This window comes from Festucalex cinctus, chromosome 1 (genome assembly GCF_051991245.1).
Source record: "Festucalex cinctus isolate MCC-2025b chromosome 1, RoL_Fcin_1.0, whole genome shotgun sequence".
Taxonomy (NCBI): domain Eukaryota; kingdom Metazoa; phylum Chordata; class Actinopteri; order Syngnathiformes; family Syngnathidae; genus Festucalex; species Festucalex cinctus.
In genome coordinates, this window is record NC_135411.1 from 56,573,825 (window position 1) to 56,599,035 (window position 25,211).

The 25,211-nt window shown below is 40.2% G+C and overlaps 1 protein-coding gene across 4 annotated transcripts; it reads right to left on the reverse strand.

Moving 5' to 3' along the window:
* Nucleotides 1–1,694: 1,694 nt before the first annotated feature.
* On the reverse strand, nucleotides 1,695–25,211 carry trip10a (thyroid hormone receptor interactor 10a). 4 transcript variants are annotated; one of them, XM_077496164.1, is made up of 16 exons: nucleotides 24,829–25,211; nucleotides 17,634–17,749; nucleotides 16,662–16,718; nucleotides 16,064–16,211; nucleotides 15,163–15,225; nucleotides 14,185–14,289; nucleotides 13,969–14,097; nucleotides 12,651–12,797; nucleotides 12,377–12,565; nucleotides 8,116–8,280; nucleotides 7,706–7,729; nucleotides 5,260–5,369; nucleotides 4,974–5,106; nucleotides 3,768–3,856; nucleotides 3,555–3,688; nucleotides 1,695–3,140 (listed from the first exon to the last, which is right to left on the reverse strand). In XM_077496164.1, the coding sequence occupies exons 1-16, from the start codon at nucleotides 24,850–24,852 to the stop codon at nucleotides 2,989–2,991; spliced, it is 1,785 nt and encodes a 594-aa protein (XP_077352290.1). In that variant the 5' UTR covers nucleotides 24,853–25,211; the 3' UTR covers nucleotides 1,695–2,988. The 4 variants fall into 4 exon arrangements, with proteins under 4 accessions (XP_077352290.1, XP_077352305.1, XP_077352297.1 ...); XM_077496179.1 differs by lacking the exon at nucleotides 8,116–8,280 and having other exon boundaries at nucleotides 24,829–25,210; XM_077496171.1 differs by lacking the exon at nucleotides 7,706–7,729 and having other exon boundaries at nucleotides 24,829–25,210.

A 25,211-nucleotide genomic window follows, 5' to 3' on the forward strand; every position in this document is an offset into this window, starting at 1 on the left:
ACATGCATGATCACTGAACACTCCATCCTCAATTTCTGCGAATCGGAGTGTGAATGATTCTTTGTCCTGAGGTGGAACTATTACTTACACTCTGTACTTGAAAGGGGAAGTCAACCCCCAAATTTTCTCAACATTAAAGTTCTATCCAGCCCCACTATAGTCTAACCACGGTATTTTGATTAATATTGCATTTGTGGAATATGAATGAAGCAGCAAAATCTACCAATTTTTATCCATCTCAGGGGGTGGCCATTTCCCATTTGCTGTTGACTGAATGGGTGATTGGTCGTTACTTGAGCCCCGAGCAACTATGATATCATTTTTATTTGACAGCAAGTGGCCGCCCCCTTTTCTGCTTATTTCATTTTTTGACAAACACAATTTCAGAATGTTGTGTTTGGACTAGTGGGGAAGGGGTGGAAGGCGCATAAAACATATTATTGTAAAGAAAACTTTTGAGTTGACTTCCTCTTTAAGTACAGATACTTATCCATACTGATTCAGGTCATTTACCCATTACGTAAAAAAAAATGCCACCTTTTAAATGTCCTTATAGGGAAACTAAATCCAAGATGTCAAATATTTTCACTATTTTAAATAGGCATCTTTATCTTATGGAGGCCGCCATCTTTAGGTCTTGCGCTTGTGCGAAATTGTATGTGGTGTGTATTTGCCAGCTCCACCTTATTATGTAGTTTTACTGATAAAATCACAGTTAATATTCAGCAATGACAGGCGACATCGTCACTGTTGGGTGGAATCACAGCTGACTCGCAGCCAATGGCCGCTAGCTGTTTTCTTAGGCATTATTGTGACCCGTTTTCGGCTTTTTGATGGTTCTGACCAAGTCATTTCAAAATAAGATACTACCCAGGGGCTAACCCCAGTATTACGGATGATGTCCATGTTAATTAAGACTAATTCAATTGTCCTGGTATGTGTGCAAATGCTTAGTCACTTGTAATAAGACTCTTGAGTTTCATTATTCTGCTATTTTCATGATGGCTGAGTAATTCTGATGACACCAAGGGTACTTCATAGCGATATTGACCCCTTAATGTGAACAGACTCTTGTCCCAGGCAAATGCCACAGTCCTTGCTCTCGCCGTCAAGAACACATTTGTTGTTTTTGAATTTTATCACAGAGGTTGAACTGTTCCCAGGTGGCAACATGTCACATCATAGCCAAAAGGTATCGGAGACGCCCTGAGGAGCCAATACCTTCAAAGCAACATCAGGCTGTGCATTCATATAAACTTGTCAAGGTAGTCTATTCATTGTTTTGGCTGCTGAGAACGCCAGCAACACGCAAAACATCCTAATCTTAATTATTTTTCAAAGGCGGTGCAAGCAAATGGGGTATGCAAATGCATTGCCTGTATGAAAAAAGCCAATCATGCAAACAGCGATGACAGATCAACACAGTGTGCCTTATTGTGGACAGATACAACAGTGCCATCTAGTGAGCCTTGTTGAGATTTCAGACTTCTCCACTAGGAACATTAATCAATTATTTTAAACAGCAGAAGATACACTGAAAACAAAAAATTTAAAAAAAAAATTACTTGGCAGCCCGAAAAAAGCTAATATATATTATCTACCTATAATACAATATAAAACAAATATAGTGCTTTAAAATACACAAATGTGATATTAACATAATCACAATATAAGAATATAAATACACATTTAACTTAAAATGTGCTCCAGATTTATTTAGTTCTGAACCAAGAGAATGTCTTTAATGCAAAAATGGTTGAATATACAGACACATAACGCTGATGATTCTTACCTGAAAGGCACCAAAGACAAATGCTTCCAAAACGTATATTAAAACAAACTCTTGAGTGTATGTATGAAGACAATTAAGAGCAACGCACTAAGCATAATTAGCGTCTTTCACTTCTCTATCACACTGTAAAAATATTCATTTGATAGATTAAATAAGACAATAGTGGTCTTGTTGTGTCTAAAGTGTATCTTACATAAATACAATAGTCACTACCTGTCAACTCATGTGCATTCATCTGCTCCCTTTTGTGACTACATAGTGTGTGCAAGTTCATTTAAAAAAAAAAAAACTAAACTCAAAAGCAGAACATTGAAAAAAAAACAAAAAATACATAAACATTTGTAATAAATTACATGTAGTAGAAAACACAGCGAATAGAAACACTAGGTCTTTGCATTAGGTTGGACGATGACCATCTGTCTGTGATTGTCTGCTGTCAGCCAGCAAATGAGAACACACACACACACACAGTATCACTTCGTTCTCTGTTCTCACAAAAATAAACATCCAATATTCGACTTTGCTTGTTTTCATGCCGAAAGCCAATACGTCACTGTGTTCTTGTACCGCGACGGCGAGAACTCAATAGAAAATATCACTGCGTGGTAGGGCTGCACAATATATCGAAAAAATATCGATATTGCGATATTACCCCTTGCAATATGCATATCTCAAAGGCATGCAATAAGTTTTATATGGAATTTTATGCTTTTTATATGAATTTGACCAGTCAGATGCTAACTAAAACGTGCATCGCCATCCAATAGTTGAAAATTATCAAGACATAATTACAATTAACTAAGATTACATGAAGGTTGCTTATTTTGTCGCATGAAAAATGTTTTTCTTTCATTAGATAATAAAAATGTAATTTCTTTAGATACGTTAAATATTGCAATAATATCGATATCGCTATGTTCAGCAAGTATATCGCATATCGCATGTTTTTCCAATATCGTGCAGCCCTACTGCGTGGTTTTCCTAGAGCAAACCATGTGGAAAACGTTAGCACCGTGCGCTTTTGCTAATTTGGGACTACACTTGCATTAGTCAACCCCATCCCCTACTTCCTGGATGCGCTTCTGGTCCCGCCCATAAGCGCTGTAGCGTCTTCCTGATGGCTCCCATACGGATGAACTCCTTAACTGTTTTGTTTTGTTTTTTTAACCCTCTCTTGTTGTTCTCTCCTGTGTGTGTCATTTATGGAGCGAGATGGAGACGTAAGATGTCGGGATGTAGCCTTCGTCCCCGTTGCTCCTACGGACTCGTGTCCAACCGTCGCCTTTGTCTTCCTCCACGACAGCCAGCACTTCCCCTTCCTGCATGGCGATGGTGCCTTCGCTGGCACCTGCAAAATGGCCACAACCTTGATGACTATTTACAAATATCGCCTCAAAGTGCAATGCCATTCAGATCATATATATGTGTCAAGGTGGTTATTTGTTAAGCGGGCAACCCTCACTAATACTGTATATTCAAATGAAGCAGAGAATGGTGCGTACGCGTAATCTACATGAATTTTAAAGGACTTGCTGGATTCCATGCAGGAGATTGACAACCACAAAGTGCATTTAAGTTAAAAGAACTGCAAGATCTCCACTTGTGGAGAATAGGAGATTATCATTTCTATAGAACAGTTACATATTTATTTAGTAGTATGCCATGAGATTTTTCCCATATAAAAGTGTGTGCCATGTTTCAATAAAGGTTAGGAAACACTGCTTTACATGACACTGAGTAAAACCCAGTGCAAGCGACATACCCGGAAAGTTATACAAGGCGGTGCAATTCCCAATGGGAGCCGCCAGTTCCTCATCCTCAAAGTCGTCATCAAACTCGGCGTAGATGGCATGGGAGGTGTCGGGCGTGCCTCCGTCGGAGTGAGCTCCATCCGGGCTGGAGAGAGCATACACGCGGGTGTGTAGGAAATCGCAATGGGTCAAAGACTGTTGTGAGGAAGACGCACGCGAGTCACCTTAGCGGTTCGTGAGTGTCGTTGTTGCTGAAGGAGTGAGATTTGTATCGTGGCGTGTCTCCTCGACCTCCCGCCTCAGCCAGCCACGTCTGGAAAATTGTCACACCGATTACACATTGAAATAGTTAGTGTTGAACCTATGACTGTGCATTTTAGACATCTCAATCATCATATTGTTGTCTCATTAAAATGAACAAGTTTGGTTGACTCACAATATAAACAGTAAGTGGATTTGTTTATTTGTGCAAATGCCCATTATAATAGTAATAACTATTTAGGATTTTCCACAAATTAATAATTATAGACTGTACATTACTGTCCAATAAAACATATATCGCCAGATTTAGTTTTTTTCTTTTTTCTTTTTTAAAATAAAGAATGGAGGGGGACACTGTTTAAAAAAATACACTTTTTAAGGGGGCAGCGACAATTTACAAGATGTGCCCCAATTTTTTTGAAATATGAACATTTTATTTAACTACACGTCTTGAGCAGAACAATTTAAATCGGTTTTATGCATACAAGAACGGTAGCTGTGCGCTTGTATTTTTGAAAGGAAAATATTAAACTTAGTTATGACATCTTAAAACAAGACATCATTTGAACAGACATTGACGATGTCGTTATGACTACTTTTTTTGTCACACTATGCATTAATCTATATTGTATTAAAGTTTTTGTCATCTTAACAGTTGTCACATCTGGTCTGTTAACGGGGGGCATTTATTTGAGGTGTGGTGTCAAATTATCAAGCCCCCTGTGATTTAATAGCCATGTATTGTTTATTTATTTATCTATATATTTTGAAGTCTGGTCTGGTTAAAAATCAAATTAATGATCAAAACCGAAAGGCCGCTACAGGCCATTTAATCGCGTGCACAGCTTAAGTGGTACGTTCAGACTTTTTATTTTTTGTTTGTGTTTAAAGTGTATTTACTTGTTAAGTTGCACAAGCAATGCTGTTAACAAGTTGATTTGCAACATTAACCTCATCACCAAACGGCCGTCTAGTGCTACTAAGCTCCTGTGGGTGAACTTAATTCAGAGATCGTAATACCTTGTACATGCTCCCATCAAACTAAAAGGCTTAATTGCCTCTTTCAGTAGGCTGCTCCTAATACTTCATGTTCAAATTAATAATTCAGAGTGTGGCCGGTCTACCTATTATAGGGCAAAATAAATAAGAGCCCTGAAGTCAGCCATTACCTCATACTTGCTTTGCTCCATCCTGAGACGTTCTATATTCAGATTGGTCTGATTGATTTGGGGTACAAGGCTGGTGGCGTCTCCCAGTTCAGGATTTTTCTCATAAACACCCTTCATCTTCCCCAGGGCCTCACTGTGACAGCCAGACACAGAGAGACAGAGAGACAGAGAGAAAGAATTTTAGGAGTTGGACTCGCGCGCCATTGTGCCACCACTAGGTGAATATTACATCCACTTACAGCCACCACAGAGGCTCTAATGGAGATGAATGAGCACAAACACAAACCTCTGATCTATTTCCTTCTGCAACCTTCGGCTGGTTTCCTCCAGTTTCTCGTGCAGCCTCTTCCTGCGCTGCTCCGGAGGGAGGTGAGTGAAGTCCTCGGTGACCGCGGGCTGTGAAAAGGTCACAGGAAGTGGACTTCAACACTGCGGAACTTACAGAAAGAAACAGGCACCCCACCTCAGGAAAAAAACACCAAGGCTCACGTTTGAGTTCAGCTCACTTTCCAAAACCAATCTTAATTGAGTCACGGTTGATCACGCCATACTAGGAAGTGTTAGGGTCACACTGAATACAGTCATACATTTTCTTGACTAAACTTATATTACAAGAATAAATGTGTTTATTTTCAAGATTAAAAGTTTTTTTTTTTTTTTATTCAGTCATATTACAACAATGAAGCTGGATCTTTTCAAAGAGAAAACAGGAAATATTTAGACAAAGAAAAATAGTTGAAATAGTAGGTAAGAACAAGGAAGGCTATTTTCTGGTAAAAAAATAAATAAATAAAAATACAATTTAAATATATACAGTGCATCTTTTTTTGTGTTAATATTTTACTTTATAAAATGGTTCAGGTCCTACTTGGAAGAAAGGAGTTACTTTGTGACTATTGGAAATTTTGAATCTGATCAAATGGCCATGAGATGGTGGGGTCCCTCAAGAGTCTGTTACCTTTGTTCAGTCTGTTACCTTTGGGTCAAATGCTTCAGAACACCAATGTTGACTATCATGGTTTATGCAGATGACCCACAACTGTATATCAATGTTCCCAAATGACAGCAGCCCAATTAACGTATTGTGTCACTGTCTAGAGCAAATTAACAATTGGATGAACCAAAGTTTCCTTCGGCTAAACCAAAACAAATCAGAGGTAATTGTTTTCGGCAATAAAGAAAAGGATTGCTCTTGCTGTTGGAAAACACCTTCAGTCACTGTCTTTAAAAACAAAAGACCAAGTTTGAAACCTTGGGGTGCTGAAAGACTCAGACCTGTCAACAATCATATCAAATCCATCACTAGAGCAGCCTTTTACCAGCTGAAAAACTTCCCCAGGCTGAAGGTCTGCATGCTCCAAGCTAACTAAGAGAAACGTATCCATTCTTTTATCTGCAGTAGGCTCGATTATAACAGTTGCAGCTCAGAACGATGCAGCTTGGGTTCACACTGGCTCCAAGTCAGGTGTATAATATAAACCCAGTAGAACACTATAGTCTGTAGACTTGGGTCAATTACTGGAAACCAGAGTTCAACGTAAACATGGTGAAGCCGCATGTAGCTGTTATGCTGCAGACAAATGGAAGAAGCTGCCAACAGAAGTGAAGACAGCCCTGAGTGTAAATGTTTTTAAATCCAGGTTAAAAACTTGGCTCTTTTTCCTATACCTTTAAGGGCTTCTTAACATTTTTAAATCATGCTTTTTTTTTCTCTTTAACTATTTTAGGGATCTACTCATTTCTTTACTCTTCGATGTTTTTCCTGTTAATGCTTTTTAATGTACTTTTTTTTTTTTTTAATTTTACTTTTGTTTTCTCTGCTTTTCTTCTGAATATCGTTAACTGTTGTGTTGTGCCTTTGCTTGTGTATAACAAATGGAGTTGCCTTGAGTATGAAATGTGCTATAGAAATAAAACTGCCTCACCTTCATTATCATTAAGTTCCAATTCTAATCTAATTGTGTAATTTTTGTTTAATTTCTGTGTGGCCCTAATACTCATTTGAAATATACTTAAAAGTGATACTTTATCAGGAATAATTTATTGTCACGTACAAGTGAGCTGAACCACAAAGTCAATCTGACTATATTATTACACTGTATAATTGCTGCTTTTGTTATCATCTGCTGAAGAGTAATAGGGCCACACGAAAGACAAAAAGGCTCTCAAAAAGACTACTGTATGGGGAGCCTAGCATTATGAAAGTAAAGACAAAATGTTCAAGAAGCCAAAAAAATGAAAGACAGTTTTATGACGACACAGCTATAAAGTCTGAATTTCACAAGCTAAAATTCTCTCGTGCAAACTTCTATCTTGTAATGCCTGTAATGACACCTTTTCTCAACATAATTGTTACAGCATAATGACTGATTTTTTTGTCCTTGGTTTGTAATCAGTGTGACCCTAATACTCAGTCATTTCCCTTAGTGCAAATATGTAAGCATAATTTTCTTTGAGCGTGACCAATTGTGTCTCCTCTCCTCCACCAGCAAGTGACCACCTTTTCAATGCAAAAAAAACAAAACAAAAAAAAACTAACAAAAACAAAAAACAAAAAAAAGCCCCAAAAAGTCATGCCACCTGCAGTGGTTTGCCTCAAGCATTTGATAATCAGATTTGTTTATTTATGTTATTTTTTTAATTGTAACTAAATGAACATTTGCATGGGGAAGGTGGCCACTTGATGAGTCACCCGCTTCACAAACCCGCGCCATAAATGCGCTCCATATTACCGGAATCCTCTCTGGTGTGAACTTCTGAAGGAGAAGGAAGCAGAATATATATTGGAACACATGCTTATTACTTAGAAGTGTAAAAAGAAGTTATCTTTACAATGCTGTCACACACATTTGACATCTGGAAGTGTGATGTGAACAACATTTTGAAATACTTGAACAACATTTTAAATACGACAGTACACACACACACCCACACCCCCACACCCCCACCACACGCGCACACTGTATAGTATATGGACATTTCAGATGCAGCATGTGAAACCAAACATTTTTAGGGGGAAACAAAAGGTAAACTAAATCTAAAGCATAACAATACAATGAAATCAAGTAGTGATTAAGTAGAGCGACAACATGTGCAGGCCCCAGCGGGTCACCGAGCGGCTCTCCATTCGGGAGGGACTCACCGATCTCCTGAGTGTGCGGAAGGATGAGATTCTGGGTTTGACTGTCTTATTGATCTCCTTCAAACAGTACGACAGGGTGTCCCGGCCAAACTTGGGGGATGGGGGTCCATTAACAGGCGAGGGGGCGGGAGGGTTTGAGAAAGGTGGGAGCGTGGAAGGGGAGAGCTGGTAAGAGGCAGGGTGGGGTCACAGCATGAGGCAGGCGGGTCGATGGACAATAGGAAGAGTGAAAGGAGGAAGAGGAAATGGGTGGGTTGGAGGGATGCGGGAAAAAAAAAAAAAGACAAGGTGACAAGAGAAAGAAAAAGACACCGTCAACACCTTAAAGCATAACACAAAGCAAGAAGACAACATTGAGCCCCGACAACATGACAGCAAACATATACACACACACACACACACACACACACACACACACACACACACACACACACACCAGCAAGGCCTTCAGGCTCACAACACATATTGAAATCAAAACAATAACAGTAAAGCAAGGAGCCATAGCTTCACCCTCACCGCGCCCCAGCAGCAGCAGTAGAAGCAGCAGCCCAACACTTGCAGTCACTCACCACTGAATGCTGAATTCACCTCTATTCTAGTTGTATAGCTACATTGACAAAAATATTCAAGTTAAACCCAGCAGCATGTAGCGCAGTGACCAGGCTGCCGTGACACACTAGTGATTATCCCATCTTACTTCATTTGTCAGAAAATTACTATTACAAATAAATAATTGTTCATCTATCTATGCCAGCAATTTGTCAAATTAAATGTTATTCTATTAGATGGTAGAAGCTATAATGAACCTGTTGCCATTCAAACAACAGACGAAGTCAAGGCTTCATGTGATTATTTCAGCTTTTTGTTCTATTAAACAGTGCCAAATTGCATACTGGAAATGTCCATTCATGAGCAAATCGAGAGATGCTCATTATTTCAGTAGATATACTTTTGAGCACATTTCCATAATGTAAAATGGCCAACATGGCTCAACAAAGGTTGGGAAACACTAAAGTAGAGGAACAAAAACTTGCACATATTGTATTGTATGATCTTAAGTCCTGATATGTGAGTAAATACAGTGAACAGTACATAATCTTTGACCTCCAAAATGAAGTTTGCAAAACATGATTTGTATACATGTATATAGCTCTCAATTTATGACAACAATAAAAAAATATTTATATACTTTTCAGTTGATAACTTATTACTTGATATTGAAGTCTTTCAGAATTTGTCATATGGGAATTTTTTATTTCGATTATTTATCGTTTATTTATTGGGGGGAACTATAAGCTTTCATTTTTCAAGTTCCTTAAGTTTATATATTATTGTCCCCCAGGTGGCAGCATTTCCAATATAAATGCTCATGTTCTGTAAGTATGTCAATCAATATCAATTAGATTAATAAATAAGGAATATCCATCAATCCGGTGAACTAAAAATGTGCGTGTATGAGCATTTAAATGGCATCAATCCCCCACTGAAATCTAAAATAGACCTCGAAGAGGCATTGGTTCGGTGTGAACTTGAAAGTCACTCTCATGAAGTGGAGGTGCTCGTTTCCTCGAGAGTAATGCCACTCTAAAGTACAGGAGAGTGCTTCAAGTGAAGAGGAGGTGCTTTCAGGGCTAGACCCAAAAAGTCCCTTAAGTGAGCCTGCTATTCATCGGGCTGGAGGCCTAATTGGGAGAGCGTGACTGATGACACACAGCAGCGCACACCACACACACACGTACACGCACACGCAAACTAACTAACACACATGCACGGCCGAGCGCAGCCTGGGAAGACATGCAGAGGCAAAAGAGGCATTGAACAAGCCGACAAGTAATACAGAGGGGATCATTTAGTGTTGTGAATAGAAGGGAGGGGTCACGTGGTGTGGTGGTGGGTGGGTGACTACACGTGTGACGAGCGAAACACATCTATGAGTGAACGACTTTTTGTTCCGTTTGCTGAAAGTTATGAAAATGTCTGCTGTTCCACTCCAGTGCTGCAGGTGGCGGTAATGCATTCAAAATGTGAGTGCCAACTGCCATACACAAAGATTTTCTGCTTAATCTGCTGGTCCACATGCAAGGGAATCATAACAGTGAAAACAGAAGCTATATAAATTACTCAAACTGCACCAACTTTGGACCACCACACCTTTTTGGCAAATGTTTTTTTGTTGTTGTTTTTTTTGTTTTTTGTTTAACACATTCCCGCCTAACTAATGCTCTTCAAAACATAGCCTTGTGCTTCTGCACTTGTCTGTGCTCACTAAAAGCGCCAGTTGACCCTGATTCCCATTTTACTGACCCGGCAAATAACATTGCGGCTTGTCCTCACAATGCTTGCGATTGTAGCGGCAAGTATAATGGAAGCAGTGTGTTTGTGGATGCCCGCGGAGGAAAAATTCAATGTTGTTCCGGCGCTGTGCTGTTGAAAGCACACGCACAGCACAACGCTTGACTGCCGGTTGACCTGTGCACAGGGAGGGTGAGGTTGGGAGTGTGGGGGAAGGGGAGAGGGCTCACTCATGCAAAGGGGGTGTGTTCTCGAAACAATCCATGGGGTGAAATAGGACATAACGATAAAAAAAAAAAAAGATGCATGCGATGGAGGTTTCGAGGGGGTGAACGGGAGTGAGGTCCGTCCTGGCTCGGCCCGCCATGCAAGGAGCCACTCACTAGTTGACTGCTGTGCTACTGCATTCATCTTTTTTTATATACAGGTGCATCTTAGTACATTAGAATATCATAGAAAGGTTCATTTATTTTTGTAGTTCAATTTAAAAAAGGTAAAAGTCATATTAAATGGATTTATTCAAAACACAGAAAAGAGCCAATTCCTCCTGCCCAATTCATTTCTTCCATTTTCTATACTGCATGTCCCCATTAAAGTAGCACTTAGGAACTTTTCAAACTTAATAAAATATTTTCATAACTCTCCTGATGAAACATCGACTTAAAACTACCGTATTTTCATGACTATAAGTGCACCTAAAAGCCTTCAATTTTTTGAAAAGCTGACCATGCGCCTTATAATCCAGTGCGCCTTATATATGGATCAATATTGAGCCACAACAGGTCTCGCTGTCAAGACGCTATCGCTGACCCTGCACGATCGGTGACACGCATGCGCCGAAGATCCCGTCATCTTGGATCGCTAGCTAATACTAATACTTTACCTCAGAGAAAATAATAAAACAGCTGTTTATTCATTTTGGGAGTGAATGGAGTTGTCAGAAAGCTGGTAATCTATTAATAAAGTGTGACTGACCTGACTGACTGTTTTGTCAGTCATTCCCTTTAGCGCAGCACCATCTAATGGATGCATAACGTAACCCCAGCCTCTACTGTAGCGTCTTATATATGGAAAAAGTTTTAAAATATGTCATTCATTGAAGGTGCGCCTTATAATACGGTGCGCCTTATATATGGAAAAATGTTTTGAAATGTGTCATTCGTTGAAGGTGTGCCTTATAATGCGGTGCGCCTTATCGCCGTGAACATACGGTAGTTGAATAGTACCTTTGCCACGGCCTGAGGGGGTTTATATCTTTCTTTTTTTTTTTTTTTTTTTACTGCCACTAAGCAACTTTGAGAACCATGGTGGGAACACTGCCATACAAAAAAAAAACAAAAAAAAAAAAACAACTACAAATGCACTGACTGCTTTATGGCATATGTTACTTTCCCCTTTCACCATTTGTTACAGAAGTCAATTTAAATGTCGACACAATTACTGCTTTCCTGGCCAAAGCTGCAAAACAACTGAAATTTTTTGTCTGAGGAAACAAAAAAGAAAAAGGGGAAATGGAAGCTACCCGGACAAAAGGACAGTCAAGGATTAACACTGGCCAGGCTTTCACTCACTGGCGTGAGCTAAAAAGATGACGCAATGCACTTGTTCTCATGGGAAATGAGGTCTTCCTTTAGGCATAACATTATCACATTGGTCCAAATGGCGCCGCTATAATCAACGTAAACTAAAGTTCCTTAGTGTTGCTTTAAGGTCTGGATGCCCCCCTTTTTTTTTTTTAATATGTATGCCGACGGTGGGGTGGATGCTCAGTGCCTCCGCCCTGTTGACCCCACCCTCACCCCCCACAGCACGGCATTGATCTATCTCAAGGCACCAATGTCTGTGTGTTACACTTTTTTTTTTTAATTGAACTACTGCACTGAAATAAATGTAAAAGTTTCATACAATATTCAAATTAATATCGTCATGTAGTCATCCATGTTCACTTTGGTGACATGCAAAATCCTACCTTGGACTTTTTACTGAAAAGCCAAAAGTTTTTGCTTCGGTTCTTGCCCAAAAGGTCAATGGAGCCCTTGGGCGTCCCCAGGCTGCTGTCTGACGACGCCCTATTGATGCCTTGACTGTAGTCCTCAAATTCTACGTCGCCCGGACGCTCAAAGCCCGATTTGTTCTGCTCAATGACCACCAAGGTGTCCTGAATCGCACAGTGCGAGAGCCAACCATACAGCCGTTATTCTGCAGTGCTTGTTTCAAGCCAATAGAAAGCAGAACAGACTCACATTTTTCTCATTGACATTAGTGCCTGCTTTGGTGATGCCATCCAAGCACTTGCCGATGATGGGCATCACCTGCTTCTCTGTGTCCGAGAACAAGATGTAGCCCTGCGCCAACTTCCGCATTCGCCGCTCATCCAGTTCTTGCATTTTCTGGTTCACACATACACAAGTACGATTTTAAAGGCAGTGTTTTTTTTTGAGTGAGTTGACCATTTCATTCAAACATTCTCTGTTTATACATAAGACAAGTACTGTGGGAGTACAAACATGAGACAAAAATAATACTGCTTAGCTTGGCATGTATTCATTTAAATTTTAAGGTTTTCATTTTGCAGCACAGTAGGTAAGTGGTTGAGACGGCTGCCTCACAGTTCTGGGTTTGAATCCTCCCACGTTTCAAATACATATATGTTGGGTTCATTGAAGAATCTGAATTGTGCATAGGTGTAAATTTGAGTGTGACTGGTCTATACATGTCCTGCGACTGGCTGGCAATCAGTTCAAGGTGTAGCACGCCTATTGTGAGCTGGGATAGGCTCCAGCTCATCAGTGACCCTTTTGAGAAAATGATACAGAAAATGAATAGATGTATATATTAATTATTACGGTTCAGTATAATGCATTACAGTTGTATCAACTATATTATTCACCTTTTGTTAAATGAATAACTCTCACAACTTTGCACATACTACGTGGGTTTCCATCCACCTATTTTTATTCGAGTTTTCAAGAATTGTGAAAAACAAACTTGAAGCATATCGAAAAAAAAAAGGAAAATGTGCATTTTGGCCATGGAAACAGCCTTTCCGAATAAGCGACTACACGTCACACGTTTTGACCGATATTACGTCACGCACGTTTGTAGTCACAATATATGGTAGATAATAAAGTAAGATATGTTTGGGGAGACCAAGAAACATGATTCTTTTTAACATTAAAGAAAAAAAAACATGAATGTAATTTTAGATCACTTGATTGACATCAGCTGTCAATGTAACGACACTTTACTTACATGTGTGAGGGAAGCCAACAAGACAAACTACTTCCGTTCAGTTTGCAAACCGGAACCGGCCAACCGAAATTCCCCTTCGTCCCGACGTTCCGTGGGTGAATTATGTAACCCTCACTACGTCATCTCGCGGCGCATATTCGCAAAAGAAGAACGGATGGAAACGGGCAAAAGTCACATGTCCGTTTTGCGCATTTTCACAAAATTTGCCTAATAATTTTGAAACATTTGGATGGAAACCTGACTATTATCTTTACACATAAGTAGAATTGTGATACAGCTCTTATATTGGGTCCTCTTAAGATGACTTACATTAAAGATGAGTGGCATGTCGGTGAAATAGAACTGCTTCTGCTCCTTGTTGAACCTTTGGAGCTGAGCGGCGTAATCGTTCTTACACTCCTCTGCCACATGCGCTCTCATGTGAGCTTGTTGCTTAGCCTTCCAATAGTGCGCACAGAAGATAGAGTCACTAAAATTTACATTACACACATTATGCCTGAATAAAAATAAACACCACCACTTTACCTTTTCAACATCTGCCTTGGTGGCATTGATGTCCTGATCCGTCTTGTCGGCATTTTGCGCCGCTCGCTCTGCTTCTCGCCATTCCCGCTCAAAGCGCTTTTTACTCTGCAAAGACAACAGCAAGGAGAGGGGAGATCATAAGCAATGCAAGCATGCTGATTTAGTAATTGATGAAGACTCCGATTTACTCTTGGAAAGGACATCATATACTGTAGAGTAAGCCTTTATTGTGGTTGTTGTAGAACAGTCAAAAACAGTTTGGCAGCTCTCATCTTAGAAGCACTGTGTTGACCTGCTGCATGCAATAAAAATTGAATTTGTTTTTAAAACTAAGATTTTTGCACAATTACAAAAAAAAATCTACAATTTTGAATCCGTCAATTTGGCCCACAATATAACAGGAGGCAGAACAAATGATGCATGACAGTGTGAAAGCTTATAATAAAAAAAGGATTATACAACAAGGTGTACTGTAAATATGAAGGATTAAAAAACAGGGAAACATTATATGTGAATACAGTGTTGGTATATGGAAATGCAATACATTATCATTACCAAAAAAAAACAAAAAACTATGACGCGTGCCCGCGTGGGTCTTCTCCGGGTACTCCGGTCTCCTCCCACATTCCAAAAGACATGCATGGCAGGTTAATTGGGAGTTCCAAATTGTCCCTAGGTGTGCTTGTGAGTGTGGATGGTTGTTGGTCTCTGTGTGCCCTGCGATTGGTTGGCAACCAGTCCAGGGTGTCCCCCGCCTACTGCCCAGAGCCAGCTGAGATAGGCGCCAGCAGCCCCCGCGACCCTTGTGAGAAATAAGCGGTCAAGAAAATGGATGGATGGATAGTGGTAAATCATTGTAATTATGTTTTATGATATATTTTTTAGTCAGGATGTACTTTCATAATGCACTAATACTGTCAGGTCCATTTTAACCCTTCCATTAATGTATTACAAGTGTAGATACGAGACCACACTTACACTTTCTAGCTGCTTGTTGGTGCTCTCCAACGCCTGCTGGGCCTTCTTGGCTTCCATCAGATACTGCAGACATTTGTAAAAATAGAGTCAGCGAATGGGGAAGGAAGGGTGGGGGCTTGAGGGGGTTCATGTGACAGCGGGGGGAGACGGCGGCGTGTAAGCGCAGGGTAAATACTGACAACACCATGGAAAAAAACAAAAATGGAAAGGACAAATGCCAGTGCGTCTGCCTGAGACGTCTTGTCTGCCGTCAGTCTGATAATCCGATGAGACGGAGCCAAGGAATGACTCCTCGACAAAGACGGCGCATCCAGTTTGGCTTCAATGAACGTCCAATGTCCACATCACCATGACGCATGTCAACCTCCCCTAATGACTACTGCCATGACGACTAAACTTTTGGGACACACTTACAGAAAGTTAACTTTTTTTAAAAAAAGAAAAGGCACAAACTTTGTTGGAATTCATCCTGAAAGTTTTGTTTTTGATTGATTCTTCTACATGGATTGCATCTAAGCATGATTTTATGGAAAAGTGCCTTCCCCACGTGGCTGTAACCATTCAATTGCATTGTACAACTCACTCAGGGGAAAACTAAGGAATTTAACCCAACACGTGCTTCATGAATCAATGAAGAGGTGTGGCTCAGTACTTTTGTCCACAAGCCCTGCAAGTCATGCTCTCAAGAGGCCTATTTCGCATGGCTTATTCATGGACTCAAATGACAAAAGTGTGTCACAAAATGACCTTTTCACTATAAGGTAAAGATTTGAACAAAACCTTAGCTCCCTCTGCTATTCTGTCAGGTGTCATTTCAAATCAGCAGGTTTCTTGCTGAACATTTAGAAAATGACCACAAGTTCAAACAACGTTTCGATTCACGGCCATCTTATTGGCTCACCGACTTTCGCTCCTGCTTCAGCTCTTGCAGGTATTTGGTGAGGTCAGCACAAATGTTCATCAACATGTTCTCAGCCACCAGCTCCCTCTGGCCCGCATAGTCGTTCATCTCGTTCAAGATGTCCATAAACGACTGGTAGCTGGTGAGCCTAACCGTTGTTGTGAGGAAAAGAAAAGATGGCAGGATCAGCAACATGCTGATGAGATGACACATTGCATACTTAAAGGAAAGTCATTTTAAGAGCTTCATGATATCCTGTTTCTTATGGAGGTGTTTAAACCTCTCAGACACCAAATTATAGTTACAGCATAAATTGTATATCAATGTGTGTGTTGACAGTGTCATATTAAAAAAATAAATAAATAAATAATACACGACACTATGCGCTTGTCCTCATGGGAAATGTAGTCTTCCTTCGGCAAAACATTATCGCTTATGTCCATATTGTGCCGCCATAATCAACGTAACTGGAAAGTTCCTTAGTGTTGCTTTAAGTCCTAGTGTACAATTTGGTCTTCATCCGAAGAAGGATTCAAGGACCACCGAGTATGTGACATTTGAAATTCACAGATTTTTTTTTCCCTTTAAGTTTGCTCACCTGCTGTCTGGCTCATCTTTGCTGTTCCGTTTTAGATTAAACTTCTTCGAGAGATTCCTGAGACAAGACAAAGGTGCATTAAAAACAATGTCGGTTTTAGTGATTTATCCTTTTCACCTAGATTCAGAATCGTACAAAAACAAGAACAATATTTGTCATAAGGAAATACTGTAAATCCAAGTCATCTGTCACAGAGTTTGGAATCTGGACATCCAAAAGACTAACTATAATTTTACTGTATGTAAGAAAAACTGTATGAATGACTAATGAAGTGTATAAATGTGCATTTAACAAACACTTTTACCTGTACTAAAGAATCTTAATAAATATGGAAGACGGTGATGATGGCAGAGGAAGGAGACATTTTTATCTTAGTTCTTTCTTTTTTTTAATTCTATCATGTTTCTTCTTCATCCAATGGCTTGCAGTTGCACTCATAACATTTGAAACCGGTCCAACAACAGAGGTGTGTTCATGTACTTCTGTCCATGTATGTATTATTTCTATGCATAGTGCACTGCAGCACAAACAAAGCAATATAAGGAAGTTTGGGTGAAAGCAAAACAGTGAAAGCTGAATGACATCATACATCAATTGTCAACAATAACCACAGTATAGTATTTAAAACACACACACACACACACACACACCCCCACCCCACACACACACACACACACACACACGAACATGCCCATTCTCTTCCCGGTGCTGCTCTTCCTCATTTCATTCTTCCTCTGACCACATCCTGGGTGTCATGTGCCCGTCTGCTCCCACTTCCTCAGCGCATGCTCAGCGAGTGGGAGTAGCGAGCAAAAGGAGGGAGCAGTGGGACTGCAGCTGGAGAATGAGGCCAGTGTGTTCCAATAGAGTCATGAGACTAGACAAACATGCCATAAACAGCCCTTTCAAATATGAACACACGTACACACACGCACACAGAAACAGATGATGCAGGAGAAGGACAAGGCCCACCTCAGCTGCTTGGCATAGTTCTGCTCGATCTCTGTCCTCTCCTTCACAAATTTCACATACTTTTCCACCAGCTCTAGCCCGGCGTGCGTGTGCTTCTCGATGACGTCACATCGGTCCTTAGGAAAGAAAAAGAAAAAAAACAAAACATTTTTTAAATTGCGCACGAGGGACTGATTAGGGAAAAGAGACTTTGCAGGATGTGAATCATGTTTAGATAATGCTGCACTGGCTGGAATGCCATCAATAATCTTGCTTCTTGTTACACTGTAGAAATTCCCAACGCATGTAGCCAAGTAGCATAGCGCCAGTGAGACAGGCATATAAATGTACGTTTGCATTAGCTGCTTGTCCAATATTCCATTCATAAATATACCAAGATGTTACCAATTCTGGTGCAATTATAGCTTCACGGCACGCCCACATGACAAACATATACCACAAACTCACTCCAACACTTCCTTGTGTCAATTTCAACAGCAGCATTCCAGACATTCAAATAGCAGCCATTTATAGACAAATGAACCATATTTGGTAACTTGGAAACTCGACATGGACACCACACAAGTCGCTATGACGCACAAGAACCATGCGAGGAAAGGTCATGATGTTAAAGCCCGTTATCATGCTGAGGGGATGAACGTTTGCGAGTATTTGCGAAGATAGCGAATGTTGATTTCAACACCATAATAACGGATGGCGAACGTCTGCCGAACATTTAGTGAACGTTGTGACCCTGAACTCATTCCTTCAGACAAGAACCGTGTGCTAACGGGAGCTTTATTCATCACAGTAGTAGGACAATGCGCACACTTGACAGCACTGTGTTGCTAATGTATCACATACGGTTGCGTCGGAAGACGACAAACGACAGGGCTTGTTGAAGCATAGCTAATAGCTATTAGCTCCCTACTTTCGTGCCACAACAGAAGCAAGTCAAGTGTAGTCTAACTGTGGACATTTGGTAGAGTTTTCTTTGTTTTGGCATTTTCATAGATGGGCGAAGTTAGAAATGTGCGTTTTTTTGTATTCAATATGTATTTATATTTCATTTATTACAAGCCTGTGTACCATACATTCATCCATTTTCTCTATCACTTATCATCAAGCTATCCAAGCTGATTTTTTAGCAAGAGGCTGGGTTCACCCTGGTCTTGGCGCCATCAAATTATTCACACTCACATTCACTCCTCAGGGCAATTTAGAGTATTCAATGAATCTAACTTGCATGCTTTTGGTATGTGTAAGGAAGAAACCGCCACAAGCAAGTGTATTTGTGTCCACAGTAACACAACTAAGACACTCAACAACGACCTTTTTAACTCATCAGAATATCCTCTTTATTGTGTTCATATTATGGTAATGAGGTCGGAACTCATTGAATGCAACCACTTGCTATGATATGACGCACGACAACTGCAAATTGCCAACAAATGTACCATGAAATAAGACTTGTTCGTTGTGTTTCGCGTTAGCTGCAAACCTCAACATTTTCTGCCTAGTGGAAGTAGATTTCCATAATAAAAGGGCACGCTCAGACAAGCCTATCAAGAGTAAGTGACGAGATTGCTGATCTTCTCTCACGGGACATTCCCAAGCTTTATTTGTGGCTACTGATTGTACTAAAGAGAAGGTGGGAGAGAGAAGGGGTGGAAAATTGAACAGGGGAACCCTGACAAGTTGGGCCAGACCCTTCCGGAGACAACATTTTGACTAATTACAGAACAGAATAAAAGGTTAAAGACTCTGGCCTAAAACAAAAGGTCATCTGACAATTAAAATTGACGTTTGTTCACCCACCCCAATGAGGTAATCGTGCAAAACGGTACAGTCTTACTGAGAGGGCTAAAAATTAAAATGAAAGAGAAGGCTACTAGTGCAGATGTTCTCTTTGCCCAATTTTAGTGTCAGCTGACTGGTCTTCCCGAGGCTATCAGCATGAAACTTCAACACGTGGTGCTATTCATTCATGGTCCAAATAATTACGTTATCTGGAACATTTTAAGACAAAAGGGCCACATCATTCTGTGTGACATTTTTTGGACATTATTATTTTTAACCAAAAGACCTTTCAACACAATTCACAGCATAGTCAGGCAACGGTACAAAGATCTGGTTTCGAGGACCACTGTCTGCCAATTCACATTTATTAGTACTAAAACAAGAGCTGTGTCAAAAGTTCTGCCTTTATAAACATAATACTGCTCAGGTTTATTTCAAAACATTCATCATAAAATCGGCATTAAACACTGAAATTGATACAAATGAGGGTTAATTTGTTCGGCCACTCCAAAAATAAAAGCTTTGCAACATGTTTTTCATGAGAAAAATTATATTCAACAGTATTGTACTTGTAGGATTGGGTGATGGTGGGGAAAAAAATATTTTGATGGATACTGAAATCATGATTAATAAACATAGCTTCTTCATTGATTTCTAAACTTTCAACTATTCAACTACCAGCATTCAATTTTAAAAGTGGTCAAGAAGACAAAATGTTTCTTTACTATTTGTTCTATGTGCACCCCCAACTAGTCTAAACACAGCATTCTGATTAAAATTGTGTTTACAGAATATGAATTAAGCAACATATTTATCCATCTGCCATTTTGCCATTTGTGGTCAGTCCCTAACCTGGATGGGAAACATCCAGCTAACTTTTACTTACTTCTCCAGCTATATTTTGTTGTGCTCAGCGTGCTTACCCTTACTTTAGAATAGCCCCCACCCCCCAGAAAGGACATGAAATGAAACCTGACATACTGCGGATTACGCTCATCAGAATTGGTACAGTATTTGGCGACAGCAAACCCGCATTCTAATGGAGGCGGCTATTGTATGTCATCGTGATCACGTGACTGGATGATGGCCCTGCCCAGGGTAGGTTATTATTTTAATACTTAATCTTTTTATTTTTTATTTTTATTTTTTAAATGCCAGATATATTTGCACTTGTATTCTTTATACACAATTCCTAATTGAATACTGGAAAATGAGTTTTTAATGGTGTATTGCTTTAATACTGGTTGACATATTTAGCTACATGGGGAGGGGTAACAGAAACACCTCCATGTGCAAAAAAAAACCCTCCAACCACAATAAAGAAAATATTTAATTTAATAGCTAGCAAAACAGAGTATTTTTAAAGGCAGAATAATTGATACGGCTCTGTATTGTGTATATTAAAATACAGGTGACAGATTCATGCTTTCAAACTAATTTACTCCAAATTAGTTCACTCAGAGTTCACCGAAAGAGGGCAACAAGCACCTATTGATCCTCAATCACATGATGTAGCTGTGATTGTGATTGTTTGATGCTCAAGTACAAAACAATTCGTGTGACAATAATCTCGCAAGTCACCTGAACAGCTCATCAAGCCATGATGATCTGGATCCAATATCCGTCCCCCAATAAAGGCCCAGTTAGCACTTGCGATCATGTTAGCATGAGTCTCCACACTGGTCTTGCAAACGACACACCTTTAAATAGCAGCAGGATTAAGTGCGATCAGCGGACAGATGCCAGACGAGTGACTGTCGAGGTTAACATGACAGAATCAGTGACAGGAGAACCTGCAAAGTGGAACACAATCCGTTCAAGGATGCCATTTGACTAATTGACTTCCTATTGTTCTCACTTCAAAACTATTTTTCCTGTAGGGAATCATGTAGTAAATTGATTGTTGCCATCATAATACCTCTAACTACTCGAAGTGCTCCACCAAATACATTAACTACTACAATGAAATTAAAAAAGTAAGCCACTCATCATTTGGTGAGAGCTTCACTGATCATTTCTTTTCTCGACCTTATCCATTATGCGTTTAGCTGCACGCTATTTATGTTCTTATATTGTTTACATATGCACGTTATTTAATGTATAGTGGTGCCTTGAGATACAAGCAACCTGACTTGCAAGTTTTTCAAGATATGAGCCGTCACTCAGCTGTTTGTTTTTTTTGTTTTGTTTTTTTTCTTCTTCTTTGAGCAGCAAGCAAAAAAATGAGATATGAGGCCTAAATGGTGGCGGCACGCAACTCATTTCACGACAAGCAGCAGTTTGAGATATTGAACAAATATTCCAAAATGAGGCTTTCGACTGTTTATTGCCACTACCAGTTGGAGTTTCATGTCAAACTCAAGGTAAACCAGTGAGAATTATATGTGTAATTAAAAGAACTTTGCCCTAGGAATCTCTGCTAGCTGGGAGTACTTGGAAAAAGACAAGCGTACACGACGGGATATAAAAGTGTGTCAAAATAATAATAAACCAAGATTGCAGTGTGACCTTCCATCTCCCAGTGACATGCAACGGGAGTATTCCTAGGAGGCGACTCCGGCACTGGAGAGAAAAACTCCCCTGCGTCCCCCGACCACGGTCAGGAGACCGAGCAGGAAAGGATAACACCTATCTAGTGTGACAAAAAGGGCAAAACTGAAGTCGGGACAGGACACGGATCAATATTGAAGCAGCGTTCAACAGATGGAAAGACCTAAGAGGATAAAATGGTAAAAAGGTAAGACCTCATCACGAAAATGTGATAGGGTCTATATATGATGAGCAATGCAGAACACTACCACAATGACTAACGTCTCGGCAATCTGGGTGCATGCACATCGCTGGCTTCATTTCCGCTTTTCGCCAGAGGGGTCGCTAAATCTGCAAAAACTGAGAAACTTGAATCATGCCCCTTTAATGTCAAAACACAATGCAAAATGACATCGATTATGAATAGCATCGATAGCCACAGTATAAAAACCCTAAAGCAAAGTATAGTGGATCTCCATTATATGCTGAGGATAGGTACCCGGCATGATGGCAAAAATTCATGAATAATTGGAGTTTACTCCATGGGGGAGCTTACACAAATAAATGAGGTTTCAAGTGAAAAAAAAATGCAAATAAGCATGCAGGGAACCGAGGAAAAATACTGAAAATAAGTGGGGTACAGAACCTGCTCTTCATACTGGCGCTACAACTGTCCAATCAAAGTAGGGCAAAACTAATTGTGCTGTTGCACAAGCACTCAGAACAGAAAAAGAGACGGAAACCGTGGCCCGAGGGGGAAACTCTGTAATGAGGCTGCAACCTTCCAGTCTTTATCTTTTCAATGCAATTCTGCCTGTCAGAGAATGTGCATGTTCAAGTTGTATCCATGGCGTCACATATGTGCTTACTGCTCACCTACTACTGTGCTGTTGCCTTACAAGTTGCAAGTAGCTTAAGCGACCTGATGCTGACGGACCCATTCATATGACCTCCAGTTAAAAGAATGCAATTTGTGGAATAAATGTAGAAAAATGGTACCAAAAAACAAATTGTGTTTTAGTAGCAACAGGGAATGGAAATAGGGCATATACAGCTGTGCCTTCACATATGAGTGACTCGGCTATTTCTTGCCCTGACTTGATGCAATTAGTGAACATTTCTTCAAAAAAAGAGGCTTTAGTATTTCTATTGCCACTCCCAGTTCAAGTTTACTGTCCAACTAAACTGAAAACTAACCAAATTACACCTTGTTCATTTGAAACAACCAAATCGTTTAGCCTTTAAATCCACTAGCTTACCACTAACGCTAAATAACATCTGTATTGCGAGTATTGTGTATTAAGGAGTTACAGAATGGACTGCAACTGATTGATCACACAACATGTAGGCAGAAATTGTAATAGTACTCCATATGTTCTTTTTTCCTCTACATTGAACGAATAATATTAGGTAATAATATTGGTGTACTGATAAAGCTGAGAGAGTAGTTGAAAAATTTCAATGAACAGTATATCCATCTGTCTTATACAGCTGGCCAAGGCGGGCACACCAAAAGGAACGGCACAAAGGTCATGTAATAGGTAACTAACTTTGGGCGAAAGACAGACTACACTGGTCGCCAGTATGTAGACAAACCATCATTCACATTTGCATGTCAATGAGTGGGAACTGAACCAGCAACTGAACCAATACACTGCAAAGCTAGGCATGTTTCATTTTTTATTTAGAAGAGACTCATCTTCCAGGCAAAAAGGGGCAATTCTCCCTCTCCAAGTTGAGCATCTGACTTATTTTTACACTTGTTTGACAACTAAGAATGTCTCCCTGTATGGCGTCAACTTGCCTTCAGCAAGCATCTCTCTTTCCACTTGACTTCCTTATTCTCTACATCAAAAGTTGAATGCATTGTAGGGCTGGACAAGTAATCATATTTGGAGTAGAATGCAATTTTTAAATTGCAAAGGCTACAATTACATTATTTTTCAAAATCATTCAGGCCTAGCACAGTAGGTGCATGAACTTGGATTATACAGAAGATACATTATTATTATTTACACTTGTGTCCTATTACTAAAGATTGTATGTGGTGAATTGAGCTGGCAGATCCAACGCTTTATGTCATTAAGACAATAGTTTTTATCATGCCATTTATCTCCAATCATGTCTATTATTTGTCCTCTTTTAGGTGAATATTTAATTTCTTTTGACAGATTACTGCAAACGGCAAATACGAACAAGAGGTTTGTATGTGAAATATTTTTTATGCCTCTTATTTATATAGATTAATTTTGAGTTCCATTGTCTGTCGTAAAACTAAAAGCAAGTTGAACGTCTGCTACCACAGAAATACATTATTGTACAATTATAATTAGTATTGTTGTTTACTACGGAATGACAATGCACCATACGGTTAGTAGCTTGTGGTGCACATGAATGTGACTTATAGTTTAAGTGTGTTACAAATAAAGGTTGTTTTCAAATCAAAATGACACTGAGCATGTGTTGTCATCTCTATGGGAGCCAAGTGTCAACAAGGAAACACACTATTCCCAGTGGTTGCAACGCAACCCTGCGGGCCACCTTGAATATGTGTGCACGGAATAATTTTGAAGTGAAGGGCACTTGAAAAGGGGTGACGTGACAACCTTGATGTGCAATTACGCCGCCAGTGATGTTCGGACATTGCATTAGGTACAACCTGCACGATCTACTGAGTCCAACATACCAAAATGGGCCCGGATTTATGCAACTCTTGTCCCTAATGAAGTGGCCTGCGAGTGTGTGTCCTCGTGCAAACGTGGACTAACTTTCCAAAACTCGCTGTTTCCAAGAGGCGCTGACCATGAACGCACCATCCCGAGGAATTTCAAACAAGAATAGCAACTAGCGAGAGCTAACCCGCGTTGCTTATTCGGCAGCGACTCACCCAAAGCTCGGTGCCCCAGTCCATGTTCAGCCCGCTGGCCAAGCCCTCTCGACCGCCCCGAATACAAAGAAGTTCTCCAAAGTTATCCGAGTATAATCTCCCAAAGGCGGTCGGAGGAGGAACACTTTCTGGCCGTCGTCGCCCTTCCGCAGCGTCGCTCGCTTCTTTCAACAAGTCAAGTAAACCAGTAACATAATTGGCTAATTAAAGCCGTCTGACAGCTGCTCGTCTAGTTTGGCCAAATATTTTTCATAGCGAGAAAGAAGGATAAACTAACTGGGTTTCATATCCGCGTCACTCCCCAAATCCTTAAAACCTTAAAGGGCCAGCGCACTCAAGTTTGCCTGCAAGGCCACGTCCCGCCCGCACCGGCGTGCGCGTCC

Coding starts and splice junctions, on each gene's coding strand:
- trip10a (XM_077496164.1), bottom strand. CDS start 24,852: ATGGACTGGGGCACCGAGCTTTGG. Junction 16,719..17,633: donor AACTATGCCAAGCAGCTGAG/GTGGGCCTTGTC, acceptor GTCTTGTCTCAG/GAATCTCTCGAAGAAGTTTA. Junction 12,566..12,650: donor CTAATGTCAATGAGAAAAAT/GTGAGTCTGTTC, acceptor TGTGCGATTCAG/GACACCTTGGTGGTCATTGA.